The sequence below is a fragment of the Vombatus ursinus genome, unplaced genomic scaffold, assembly GCF_900497805.2.
Source record: "Vombatus ursinus unplaced genomic scaffold, bare-nosed wombat genome assembly UNPS02009205.1, whole genome shotgun sequence".
Taxonomy (NCBI): domain Eukaryota; kingdom Metazoa; phylum Chordata; class Mammalia; order Diprotodontia; family Vombatidae; genus Vombatus; species Vombatus ursinus.
In genome coordinates, this window is record NW_020948983.1 from 17,786,158 (window position 1) to 17,800,510 (window position 14,353).

Consider the following 14,353-nt stretch of genomic DNA (forward strand, 5'->3'; position numbering starts at 1 on the left):
CCCAGTGGGTAGACTCTGGCCAGTGTTCCATTTTTTCATGTGAGATTTATTAAGATTAGGCTCTAAGTCCCTGTGTTCCTCTCATCCCCCTGGTCCCTTTTGTCTTACATTAAGGTACAGCTCTTAGAAACATACAGTGATGCTACTGTATCTTTTCTCTCTTCTTTCTCACTGCTCTTCTTTCTCACTGCTCACTTTCTCCATTTTTGGTTAAGGCTTCACAGGCATACTTGTGGGTGAGCTTTGTGTATGATTGCAGGCAGAAATATTAGCATTATGAGGTCAAGGATCAACTGAGTAAGTATGGGCAGGACTATTGAAATTTTGAAGGAAAGTGAAAATGCTAAGAGACATTTTTAACCTGTTTGCATAACTAGTGCAGGTACATATATTAATGTTGTGTTATATGTTGACCTATTGTCTCAGATCCCAGAATCCTAGGGTTTATTATACATTACTCTCTTTGTCTCATTATATCTACCTACTCTCCCTTCCAAGTTTGCTCTAGGAGGATGGTTCTCAAACTTTTAGGCCCGGTCAAAAAAATAAAAATAAAAACAAAAACAATTTAAACTAAGGTAGAATTTGTTAGGCCTAATCAAGGTCCTTTAAAGTCTCAAGGGCGTGGCAACCAAAATCTACTCAAATTTTATCAAATGGATCTGCAATCACATCCATTTGGAAGTTTCCATCAATGATGAAGAAAATAACCATTCATGCTTGCCCACCTATACAGCTCTTGTCCATGTCCTCCAATGAGTTTGTCACAGGGGTGTCACCTAAACTTGGGAGAAAGTAGTAGACTTGGGAAATGAAACCTGTTTCCTTTATGAATGGTTTTCTATTGGCCTCTAATCCAGAAATCACTCTTAAGAATTAAATCATTGGCTTCTTCCTTTGAAGTATTAACAGATGATAGTTCAAAGAGAGCCCTCCTTGCTCTTTTCTGACATCTTGAGGTACCAGTGGAGTAACCCTGCTATCCACTGTCATCCTTTACCCTCACCATAAGACAAAACCATTTTCTGCTCTTGGTTGATCCATTATTTCTTGATGACATCTTTTATGATTGTTATTTGCTTAAGTTCCTAATTGGTTCTCTGTTATAGCAGCTCACACCCAGCCCTGGGACCTTCAGTGTGATATTATTCACTTATAATTCTTTGAAGACTCCATGTTTGCCATCATATAACACCACCAGCAAAATATTACAATCAAAGAGAACATCAAATTATTCAGACCCATACTTGAGAAGTGTCAACTTTTATGGATACGTGGGGCCAGGTATTAGCAAATTAATGAATTATCTTTTGTTAAGATTTCAAAGGAGGAAATCAGTTATTTAACCTGTAATCCTTAAATATAGGCCACTAACAACCACTAATAAATGAAACAGGTTTAATTCTGCCAGTCAGGCTAAATTTTCCAAGTCTTCTACTTTCTAACATGGAGCCAAGATCAGACAACATTTTCAGCAGAACCAGTGTGACTAATGTATGTAGCAGAACAAACTGACATTTAGTTTTTAAAAATAACATATAAACAGAAGTGGAACTCATGGATATATTGATTGTTCTTTGATCCTAAGGACATTAGCCACAGGATCAATACACATGCACACACAGGCTGAATGTGAAGCAATCATTTCTGACGCAAGGTTAAAAATGGCAAATTCAACAAAGGGCAGAATCAGAGAATCAGATAATTTCACAATTGGAAGAGGCCTCAGTGGTCATCAGTCCAACCAATCCCTAGAAAAGAATCCCCTCTACCACAGACCTGACAAGTGGTTATCTAATCGATTCCTAAAGACCTCCATTGAAGGGGAAACTAACACCTTGTGGGGCAGTCCATTTCACTCTGGGACAATTCTAATAGTTAAAAAGTTTTTCTGGACATCAAACCTCAATTTACCTCTTAGTAATTTCCTCCCATTGCTGCCCTGGGGCCAAAAATGACAAATCTAACCCCTCTTTCATATGACTACTCTTAACATAATTCAACACAGCTATCATGTTTCTCCTGATACCTTTTCTTCCACAGCCTAATCATCCCATTTCCTTTAACTAATCTTTTATGTCTTGGACTTAAACATCCAGTTTGGCCTCTCCTGGATAGTCTTCAAGTTGCAAAGGTTATTTTGAAAAGATAGTACCTAGAACTAAACACAAAACTTCAGACCTAGCCTGACCAGGGTAAAGCACAGAAGAAATAGCATCTTCTGATTCCCTGGAGATGTGCCTCTCTTAACGCAGGCCAAGATCACATTAGCTTTTTCAGTTGCCATATCTCACTGTTGCTTCGTATTGACCTTGCAGGCCACTAAAACCCCCAGATCTTTTATAGACAAGCTGCTATATTACCTAAGGCTCCTTCACTTTGTAATTGGGCAACCAGTGTCAGACTTTACATTTATCTCTATTATATCTCATCTTCTCAGATTCTGCCCAATTTCCTATCCAGTCAGGATCTAGAAGTCTCCTCCACTATCCCAGAGTTATAACCACCATCCCCAAGTGTACATATATAGTTCTCCACACCTCCAAAAATAGGTAAACAAATACACTGGAGAAGTCCTTTTTAGGTTGATGATTTCAAAGAAACACAATCATGAAAGAGATGAATTCTTTTAAAAGACCAATGTGAGCCAAAAATGAAGCTTGTTCCAATAAGAATCATGAGCCTAGAAGACTTGGCCAACACTTGAAACACAGTATTTCCCATTCAAGCTGAGCTGAAGGAAATCATTCTGCCCTAAGCAAAGCAGGCTTTGCCTTGGGTCCCTGGTGAGTCTGATCTTCCCTTTCTATATGTCTCAGAAGCACAGAAAAAATTCATTTCCTGCCACAGAGATCCCACTGATGGCAGGGACCCACTGATGGCAACTGCACAAAGAAACAAAAAGTTGGACGGGAAAAACATTTTAGAAGTTTGGGAACTGCTGTAAGTTGTTTCCACGGCTAAGTTTAACACTCTATGAGAAGAGGACTGCCAGGGTCCAGATACATAGCTTCTTATTTTCCTGCAATAAAGCCAGGTTCAGCATCAATTCCGGGGACTTTCTGCATCTCTATCTTCATTCAAGGAAGGATCAGCCAGACCCAGAAGCTCCGTCCTTCTCCTGGCTGCTGAAGGTGGATCAGAAAGGGCAGGACTGGCTGATCCTCCTCAACCAGTATTTGTTTATTCTGGGCTTTCTTTCCATGTGCCAGGTACTTGATTAGACATTGACATTACATAAGCAAAACAAATCAGTCCCTGCCCTCAAGGAGTTTATATTCCACTATGGGAAACAACGTGTATTTGATAAGTAAATCCAGGACACATGCATGCAAATACAAAGTAAACCAGGGAGGGAAAAGAGGACTCTAACAATTAAGGGGGATCAGAAGAGTCCTTGTGTAAGAGATGGCATTTGAACTGAGGCTTTAGGAAAGCTAGGAATTCAAAGGGGCCCAGCTGAAAAGTGAGCACATTTCAGGTGTGAGGGATAGAGATGGGAAACAGAATGACACATGTGGGAAATAGCAGGTAGGTTGATTAAACTGTAAGACGGATTGCACAAAAAGGGAGGGATGATAGGCACTAGGCTCAGAAAGTAGGTTTTAAGCTAGATCAAGAAGGACTTTAAATGCCAAACAAAGACGTTAGTAGTTTATTCTAGAAGCAGTGGGGAACCACTGGAGCTTTCTGAGCAGTGACTGATATGGTCACCCTTGTGCTTCAGGCAGCTGGGTGGTGCTGTGGATGGGGCCTGAAGTCAGGAAGATCAAAGTTCAAATCAGACCTCAGACACTTACTAGCCATATGACCTTGGGCAAGTCACTTAACCCCTGTCTGCCTCTGTTTCCTTAACTGTAAAATAGGGATAATAGCAGCACTTGCCACCCAGAGTTGTTCTGAGGATCAAATGAGGTAGTATCTGTAAATCTCTTAGAGATTTACAGAGACTGGCATATAGTAAGTTTTTGCTAGTATGTTATGCTGGTTATTATTTTTATCATATCAATCTATCAGGTTGTGGAATATAGATTAGAGGGGAGAGAGTGGAGGCAAAGAGGCCAATTAAGAGGTTATAAAAATAGTTTACGTGAGCGGTGAGGAGGGTATGAACTTGAGTGGTAGTTGTCCGAATGGAGAAAAGGAGACAGAGGGGTAACTGCTGGGAAAATAGAGCAGACAAGGCTTGGCCACTCATTGGTGAGAGAGAGAAAAGAGTTGAAGGTGTCTCAGAGGTTTTGCAAAGCTGGTAACTAGAATGATAATAATGCCCTGGACAAAGAGAAAGTTTGGAAGAATAGTGTTGAAGTGGGGCAGAAGATAATGAGTTCTAACCCGGACATGTTGAGTTTGAGATGCTTATGAGACGTCCACTTGAAAATGTTCAATGAATCGTTAGTGATGCAAAAGTCGAGTTCAGAGGAGAGACTATGGCTGGATATACGGATCTGGGAATCATCTGTACAGAGATCATAATTAAACTGAGGAAAACTGATGAGATCATTGGAAGAGAAGGTGAAGAGAAAAGAAAAGAAAAGAAGAAAGCCCTAGGGTATACTCACTTAAGAGGGGGACAGCACATAAACAGTGATCCAGCAAAAGAGTCTGAGAAGGAATGGCCAGACAGGCAGGAAAACTAGTAGAGGACAGCGAAAACCCAGCGAGCAAAGAGTTGCCAGGAGGAAGGGTGGTCAACACAGTCAAATACAGAAAAGTCAAGGAAGGTGAATATGGAGAAAAGGCTATCATCTCTGGCAGTTGAGACATCATCGGTAACCTTGAAGAGAACAGTTTTAGTTGAGTGATGAGGTCAAAAGTTAGATTGCAAGCAGGTGATAAGTAAATGAAAAGGGAAGAAGTGGAGACAAGGGATGTGGACAGCTGTGTCTTGGAGTTTGGAAAGGAAGACAGGATTAAGGATGCCAGCCTGAGATGCTGGGCCTTTATAAGGAAAGACTTCAGATTAGAGATGGAGAGAGTGAAGATCAGAGAAGATGGGCAGAGATGAGATCAAGGGCACAAGCAGGGGGCCTTGGTGAGAAGAGAACAACCTCTTCGTCAGAGACTAACCATGTCACTCCTCTACTCAATTAACTCTCATAGTTTCCTATTGCCTAGAATCAAATAGATGCTCCTCTATTTAGCTTTTATAGCCCTACATCACCTTGACCCAACCTATCTTTCCAGACTTACTACATTACTTATTGCTCACCTCCTCACATCCCCCAGTGTCCTTCAGCTCAGACAAACCCTCCCTCACCAACTATATGTCACCATATCTCTTCTTTCTCTGCCTTTGCACTGGCCATTCCTCATGCCTAGGATGCCCTCCTTCCTCCCCTCCCCCTCACAGAATCCTTCTCTTGGACTGTTTAAGCATCATCTTCTAAGTGGAACTTGTCCTGATCCCCTCTCAAACTAACTTGTATTTAACTTCTTTGTATTCATTTGTATTGATTCTCTTTACGTATATTTTACATTATACTTACATATATATATTTATCCTCTCCTCAGTTAGAAAGTAAGCTCCAGAGGGGATTATTTAACTTATTGTATTTGTCTCCCTGGCATCAAGCACAGTGCCTGACACACAGCAGGCACTTAATAGACGCTTGCTGAGAGATTGCTGATGGTAGTAAAGGAGCTGATGTGGATATGCAGATTAGGGCAGGAGAGGAGGGGGACTCTTTACTCAGTAAAGTATGAAGATTAGGTAATATAAACTATAGATCTGGAGGGGCCTCAGTTGGCATTGCATTGTACAGCTTTCCTGTTCTTTACCACAATCGCTCATGTCTGCCCGAGGGTTCTGAGCAAAGAGAAATCCAGGTTCTAGTAAGGGCTTCAAGCAGAGTTTTAATCTAGCAGTTCACTGACCTCATTTACTAGCTCAACTCCCCACTGCTGAGAGATTTTAAGCCACAGAGTGTACTTATGTAGAAATAGCTCATCTTTTAAAAAACAAACAAACCCACCAAACAAGAAACATCTACCAAAGAGAGAATATGATTATGCAAGGCTCAGTTGTACCCATGACAATAAAGCTAACCATTAAGCCCACTGCTCTAGTAAGAGCGATGATGGCCTGGGTTTCTCAGCAAAGCACAAACTCAGTAACATCAGGAAAGAGGGGTAAGGCAGCGGGCCCATGGAGCATATGGCTTCTCAGGAAACACTGCTATCACCCAACCCTAATCCCATCACAGGCTTTACCTCTCCTAAGAGCATGGTAACCTCCTCAGATTTCCCACCCATGTCAAGACTGGCACACAAAATAGATTGTATCAGATTAATTTTAAGCAACAGCTTAGAGAGGATAGAATAACAAAACCAAGACAGTCAGCAACCTGCAAAGATGTGGGAGGAACCATAGTCAATGTTAAAGAAAGCAAAGGTCATTCTACTCACTGTACAAATCTGTTTCATCCAGGATCTCCGACTTGATGATTTCTTCAATCACATCTTCCAAAGTGACAATTCCCAGCACTTCATAGAACGGATCCCCTTCTCCCTCATTGTTTACCCGCTGCACTATGGCCAGGTGAGATTTACCTTCGGGGAAAAATAGAATAGTTTAAAAAGTTTCCAAACCTAAACAGAACTTCAGAGCTATGCAAGTCTTATTCCAAAGTAAAGTAAAATCAATAATGAATTAGCAACATGAGCATCTGCATTGTAAAATGGATGTAGGTGGATAGAAAGCAAGTCAAGATGGTCAAGCGTTCCAAGCTTTCCAAAGTGAGGCCCACTAAGCCAGAACGGCTGTCACCTCTTCATCAATTCAATTGGTGCTTCATAGTTCTCTCCTTTTTAATGGAGCTGGTCTTCAGCAGTTAACTGTTCCTTCTGTAGGAAGATCTCTAACATCCGTCCCCTCCTTTTCATTCCCACTATCATGGCCTTTGCTTAGATTCTCACTACCTCACCCTTGGACTACTCTAATACTTTCTTAATGAATCTCTCTGGCCCCAGTCTCACTTCCTCCAACCTGCTCCACAGAGGCTGCTAGACTCATCTTCCTTCTGCCATCATGTTACTCTCCCTTGCTTATGCCTACTTTGATACCTCTGTCCATGTTACTTCCCTCACATAGACTGCTCTTCCCCTTCCTATCTGAATTCTACCCACCCTTCACCTTTAAGGTCAAGTTATGCCTCCTCCAGGAAGCCTTATGTGTTATTCCAGCCAGAAGTGCTCTCATTCTCCATTGAGCCTCTATAGCATTTATTGTCTATACTCTTCAGCTGGAGGTATATAAATTGAACATATCATAGCTTGTATCCTAGATTTATGTATCTATATCTTATTTGATCCCCTTAAATGTAAACTCTCTAAAGGAAAGTCACTTACTCATCCCTATGCCCTTCTCCATCACCACCACCACCCCCAATATCTGGCAAAGGACTTAAATTACTCAATAAGTACTTTCAAGTATAGCATAATGGTCAGAGGGCTGGATTTGGTATTGGGAAGACCTCGGTTCATGTCCTATCTCAGATGCTTACTAGCTATGTGATCCTAGACAAGTTGACCTCTTTCATCCTCAGGTGCTCATCTGTAAAATGAGGAGAGTTGGCACTGATAGTCTCAATGGTCCCTCTCAGTTTGAAATCTATTCCTACATGTCTCTGAACCTATAACAAACAGAAATTCTCTAGGGTTCCATCACAGATTGGAGCATCTAAAACAAACATGCTATCACTTCTTGTGGAAACTCAGTATATGAAGGTGGCATATAGCCATGAAATGAACAGAACTTTATGTATAAGATAAGTTAAACTGTTAGATTTTAAGTTCTAAATGGAAGGTCATTTGTCCTTTACATTTACATTTAGATCTGTCAGTGTTCAATCATGATTAGAGCACAGATCAAAAACTCATGCTGGCCATTTCTATCTCTATCCAAGAAAACTTGCTCAATTTTCTTCTTTAAAGAAAGTGTGGCAGGGGCCATTCCATAGAACATATGTATAGATAGTCCTATGCTCTGTCCCTTGCTAAAGGACAAGTGAAACCCATCAATTCCTGATTGGCCCTCCAATGTCCCCTTGACTGGCAGTGGGGGTGGCAGGGTCATCAAAGAAGATTGAGACTCAACCAAGAGAAGTTACTCCATCAGCAGGATATAATAACTGTGAAAAAGCTCTTTGCACATCCAGGCCATCTATCCTTTGCATTTCTAGAAAAGGACTGAGAGAGTTTCTTTCTTTTCTCTTCCTCCCTACACAAAGGCCATGGTGGTCCTCAGCGAACACATAGCAATGGTGATGAACAAGGGTTTGCCGAGGAAAACTTGAAATAGGACCTCAATTCTCTGCCTGTCTTCTGTTTTGTATTTCTTTCTTTGAGCACAGCTCACCAAACAGTTATCCCATAGGATGGGCATTTCCAGCCTCAGCAGCTACTTTGTGAATCTGAGAGATCCAGAGTTCCTAAGTCAGAGCTGGCTGCCCAGCAGGAGATGGCTTCTGCAATTATACCCTTCTCAAAGAAAATGACCACTGCCAGGAGCACGCAAAGACCGAAAGGTCTAAGAAAATCCAAGCTAATGTTGCCTGACCTGAAAATCACAATTTTGTGAGTTGTATCGTCTAGTACATTTTTGGGGCGAATACAAAATATCTTTTCAGCAATACCACAAGCTTTGCAGAAGACTTTACCTCTCAGCAGAGTACAATAAAGGCGATAGGTTATTGTTTCATGTTGGAAGTATTTATTAATGCACATTTCTGAGTCTTCTGTGTTTTAAGCATTTCTTCTATGGTAAAGGAAATAAATAGATGCCCCATGCCTGACATCTACCACTTTGAACAATTAAGGAGATTACAAAGTGGTAAATAGCAGACTCAGGGCTGATATCTGACAGCATAACAAATTCTTCCCTTTGGGGGAGACCGTAGGCATGAGCCATAGTTAAGTTCTGTTTTAGAGACTTCCCCTCTCCTCATCCAAGACCTTATCTGAGGTGGTAGCATAATGAGCCAGAGAGAAACAAGAAAAGGAATCTTTTGCAATTAGGATCTCTCTAGGATGAATCCAGGTCTGTGGCAGTCCAGACCAGGAGTCCTTTCAAGGAAGCCCGATGAGCCATGGGTAACAAAAGTTCATTAAAACTACAGATGTACGGGGCAGCTAGGTGGCACAGTGGATAGAGCACCAGCCCTGGATTCAGGAGGATCCGAGTTCAAATCCAGCCTCAGACACATAACACTTAGTAGCTGTGTGACCTTGGGCAAGTCATTTAACTCCACTGCCTAACCAAAAAAACAAAACAAAACAAACAAACAAAAAAAACTACAGATGCAGTGAGTTCATCCTGTAACCTCCAGTTGAGCTCAGACTACAAGGCCAGGTCTGCTCAGGCTCCCAGCACCAACTATCCCCTCAAAATTGGCTTTGGGTCTGGAGGCAGTATTTTCTATTCTCCCAGCACTACTCTTAACCCTATGACCTCAGAGTAGCTTCTAAAGGGGCCTGAGAAGATTACTCCAAGAGCTCAGTTTCTTTGACTTCAACCCCTTTCTAGGCAATCATGTCTACAAGCACAGAAGTTCAAATTGTTAGACAAACAGGCATCCTAATAATTTCCATTTCAGACCCACTCATGTTCAAAGAATGAAAATATTTTGAGCAAATTAGACTAGGGAGGAAACTTATCAAGGACCAATATAAACACTACATCAGGTCAAGCCTATTCAGTCCGGTAAAGTTTTTCACATCTGCTTTCCCAGGGACCCACCATAAGCAGTTAAAAATTCTTGGTGAATGCTGTCTGTCGAAAGTTACATTCTTTTGCTATTCCCAGCTTGTGATCATTTAAAAGGAATTTTCCAAAGCAAGGTCTAATATTAGACTCAAAATGAAGTTTCCATTCCTCTGAGGTGCTATTCTCACCAAAGTAACTACTGCATAATCTGATTGTCTTGGAGCAATTCGTTTAAATGCAGATGGACATATTTTAAATACCAACCCCACAACACCAAGGGATCTGAAAGACCATACTCAAGAAAAAATTGTTCATAGGAGCTGTGCTTTTTTCAATGTGAAATTACTGAAGGGATTAAAGCAATGTCTAAAGTCAAAGCCCATTTTTTTTCCTATCTCACTGTCTGTCATCCATTCCCAAGCCTGTCAAGAGCTTCCCTGGTTAGCCTCTGTGGCCATAATCTTTCTGTTTGCTTTGAGATCGCTGGTGAGACATACATAGTACTTTCTCAACTTTTCCTCTTCCTTGCACTAAAAATGGGCCCAAGAAACGAGGTCTTCTTGCCTGCATTAATAATTTCTGAGAATGACAATGCAATTCATTTTAACTGTGTCACCATCTGCAGCCAAGAGCAAAATGTTCCAGCCAAATCAAGGTATTCATCAAAAGGGAAATGTCAAGGTGAATTCAAGAGTTAGAATTACTATGGATAAACCAGAAACGTTTTGCAGGTTCAAAAAATGGAGGAACTGAGTTCCACCAGGACCCTTCTGGATTCCAATCCTGCAAATAATGAGTTGTTAAGGATTTAAAGGGAGAAGAAGGGACTCTGGGGAAACTGACCAAGAACTGATGGATTCCTGGATTCTAAGAAAAGGACAGAGAACAATCAGTAAAAGCAATTATCTGACACTAAAGGTAAGTAGAGCAATCAGATCATATAACCAGAAGGAGACAGATATCTGTGAAATACAGATGTGAATCAAACACATGTAGCATAAATTATTCCTTTCCCTAGTGAGCAAGTGATAGAGATGTTCTTACCGAGCTAAGAGAAATAAGGATCTAGCCCTGAAACCTTACAGTGGTTTGGGGTTCTCCTGAAATTTCTCCCACTCAACTGGTTTCCAATTTCCCCTTTCCATTGTCATTTTTAGACTTGAGGTTCTGAAAGTGGGGCCATTTCCTGAAATCTCATAAGGGAGAGAGGTTAGAGATTATCTTGTCCAATTTATTCATTTTGCACTAGAGGAAACTCTTTTGGGGATACATCCAAGCAGGCCTTTCCCTGCACTTTCAGCAAAGGAAGAGATTTCTCTCCTTTCCCTTCCCCCCTCCCACAGAGGCCATGGGCCCACAACAAATACATGGCAATGGCAGTCTACAGGGACCAGCCTAGGCAAGCCCAAGATGGGACCTGAAATCACTGACTATTACTTCTGCTTTGTATTTCTTTCTGAGTCCAAAGATGAACATCCCCGGCCTCAGCAGCTACTTTCTGAGGTTGAAAATACCTAAGTACCTAATTGAAAAGCTGACTGCCCCAAGGGAGGTATTTCCTTTAACAATGCTCTTCTCCAAAGAGATGACCACTGAGCCATCATCTAGTCCTGCTCCCTGCTTTTGTCGATGAGGAAACTAAGCACTGAGATCCATCCGTGATTTGCTTATGTTCACATAAGTTGAAAATGTCTGAACTGAACAATGAACTCGGGTCTTCCTGCTCCAAACCCAGTGTTCTTTTGAGTTGATATGCCCCAAAGTATTCACTTATCATCCCCATCAGTGGTGATCATTCCCCTCAGAGCTTGGGGTACTGTTTTGTATACCTCTACAGCACACGGAGCGTGTTATACGTTGTGTTATATGTTAAGTTATTTGTGTATGTGTCTTCATGGACTGAGTCACTATGTCCCTGACCAGGGACTTTTTGCAATGTACAATCCCCGGAATCCTGAGTTGGGGAGAATGGAGAGTTAATAAGAAGATGATGAAATGGCCTGAGCCCCTCTCCTGCTCTGCCGAAAATACAAGAGGAGAGAGGACTTGGTTTCAGGATGGTCTTCTTAGGAATAGTTTAAGAGTATTTGCTGTTTATGTTCCTTTCCTGTTATTTGTTCTATGTTTCTATTCTAATTAAATTGTCCCTTTGTTGCATTACAACCAGGTGTGTGTGTGTGTGTGTAACTGATTGAAACTGGTGAAATTCAGGGAGAAAAACAGGGTTCGGGAACACGATGCCTTCTGGTGGTGGAGTTTCAGTGGCCTGACCGACCTGTGGCTCCCTCTGCAGCCACTGTAAATGCAGCGCGTCCAAAGTGCAGTCTCTGTCTTCAACCACTAGCCAACTGCAGCTTTTCCTCCAAGCTTCCTTTTGTCTACAGAGGTCTCCGCCTCCACTCTGGACAAGAGCTGTTTTAAACTAAAGAGCCGAGAACTGGACTCAGTCTACCTGGTCATACCTGGTCTCACTAGGACAGAGCATGGAGCAAACACCTTCTCCTGTTCCTCAGAGCTGGACCTCTCCTCATGAGGCCCAAGATCACATTAGCTTTTTTGGCTAATATCTCACTCTTGCTTCATGTTGACCTTGCAGGCCAATTAAATCCCTTCGACCTTTTTTGACAAAGTGCTACATTACCCAGGGCTCCCTCATTTTGTGTTTGGGAAGTCAGTTTCCTGAGGCCATGTGTCAGACTTTACATTTATCCCGATTAAATCTCATCTTATCAGATTCTGCCCAATTTCCTAGCTGGTCAGGATCTAGAAATTTCCTCCATTATCCCAGAGGTTTAACTACCATCCCAAGTGTATATATATTTCTCCCCTCCCATCCAAAAAAAAAAAAAAAAGAAAGAAACAAGTCCACTGGAGAGGTCCTTTTTAGGCTGATGATTTCAAAGAAGCACAATCACAAAAGAGATGAATTTTTTAAAAAAATAAATGTGAACCAAAAATGAAACTTGCTCCAATAAGAATCATTAAAGGCAGCTAGTGGTACGGTAAATAGAGGACTGGGCCTGCAGTCAGGAAGACCTGAGTTCAAGTCACTTAACCTCTATTTGTCTCTGTTTCCTCAACTCTAAAATGGAAATAATAATAGCACCTACCTCGTAGGGCCGTTGTGAGGATCATATGAGATAATATGCATAAAAAGCGCTAGCCTGGCCTATAGCAGGCACTAGATAAATGCTTATTCCCTTCCATCCTAGTCCACATTAGACTAGAAGACCTGGCCAATATCAAAACACATGATTTTCTATTCAAGCTGAACCGAAGGAAATCATTCTGCCCCAAGGAAAGCAGGTTTTGCCTAGATCATTGGCAAGTCTGATCTGCTCCTTCTCTACATGTCTCAGAAGCAAAGAAGAAATGGATCCTTTGGGATCTTTGGAACCAGGGCAGTGTTGGAGCCAACTGCACTGGACCCGATTGTTAAATTTTCAGTGTGAGCTGTTACACCTTGGAAATTGGCAAATGCTACAAGTCAGGACTTGGTTTATTTTGTTGTTGATTGCCTCAGCTTAAAAAAGTGATGGAGGAAATGTTAATAGTGCAGATTGAACTTTAGAGTTTGCCATAGGTACATTCCCCACCCCCCACCCCCCTGAAAGCTGGTTGTTAAACATTTACCAGCACACCCCTTCTTCTGGTTACTGGAATGTCAAGACAACAGAAATTTATTAAGCCCTTAACAAAAAGTTTAATGAGAAAATATTTTGAAGACATTTTGGAACTGCTATAAGTTGTTTCCACGGTTAAATTTAAAGCTCTTTGAGAGTAGGATTGAGTGCCAGGGTCCAGGGACACAGCTTTGTACTTTAGAACAGAATAAATCGAATTCCCCTTTCATATGGCAACTCTTCAAACATCTGAAGAGATAATGCATGTGAACTGCTTTGCTAATCTTAAAATACTATATAAATGTTAACTATTATCATTATTGTTATTCTACCAAGTTTTTTTTCTTCCAGGCTACACATCTACACGTTCCTTTAACCTTTCTCACTATCCCTGGCTGCCTTCCTTTGGACTCACGCCAGTTTCTCAACATCCTTCCTAAAATGATGTGTCCCAAACTGGTCACAACAGATAGATTACAGGTGTAGGGGTGGGGAGGTGATTGTACAACTTTCCTTGGCCTGGGGCTCCTTTACCTTGTTCATGTACCATGGCCTGGCCCCCTCCCTCAGCCAGCACGGTCTGGAGAAGCCCAAGTACCCTTCTCAGATTTGTGTTTTTAAATGCATAGAATACAATCCATAGGATTGCAAAGGAAACACATCATATTGAAATAGTTATTCAAATATAAAAAAAAGTTCCTGGCCCAAGGTTAAGAACTCCAGAATTAGGGTTTGGGTGTTTTTTTTGAAAGTCACTTTTTGATGTAATATAAAATGCTTTAGACTTTGAAATCAGGAGGCCTGAGTTTATATCCCATCTTTCATACATATTATTAGCTGCATGGTTAAATCTATTAATCTCTATTAATTAATAGATTAACTAAATTAATACCAGTTTCCTTATCTGTAAAATGGGGTTAATAGTATCTATACTACCTCATAACATTGTGGGGAAAACACTTGGTAACCTTAAAGCATTAACTAAATGTAAGTTTTTAATATTCCGGGTGGCTACCTCATGCTG

The 14,353-nt window shown here is 41.3% G+C and overlaps 1 protein-coding gene across 2 annotated transcripts in view; it reads right to left on the reverse strand.

Annotated features, from left to right (window-relative positions):
* CNNM2 (cyclin and CBS domain divalent metal cation transport mediator 2) overlaps positions 1-14,353 on the reverse strand; it is a 160,176-nt gene that overhangs the window by 47,831 nt on the left and 97,992 nt on the right. For both annotated transcript variants that reach the window (XM_027852242.1, XM_027852241.1), the window contains exon 2: positions 6,409-6,552. In XM_027852242.1, the coding sequence (XP_027708043.1) occupies positions 6,409-6,552 (144 nt within the window). The remainder of the gene's footprint in view (positions 1-6,408; positions 6,553-14,353) is intronic.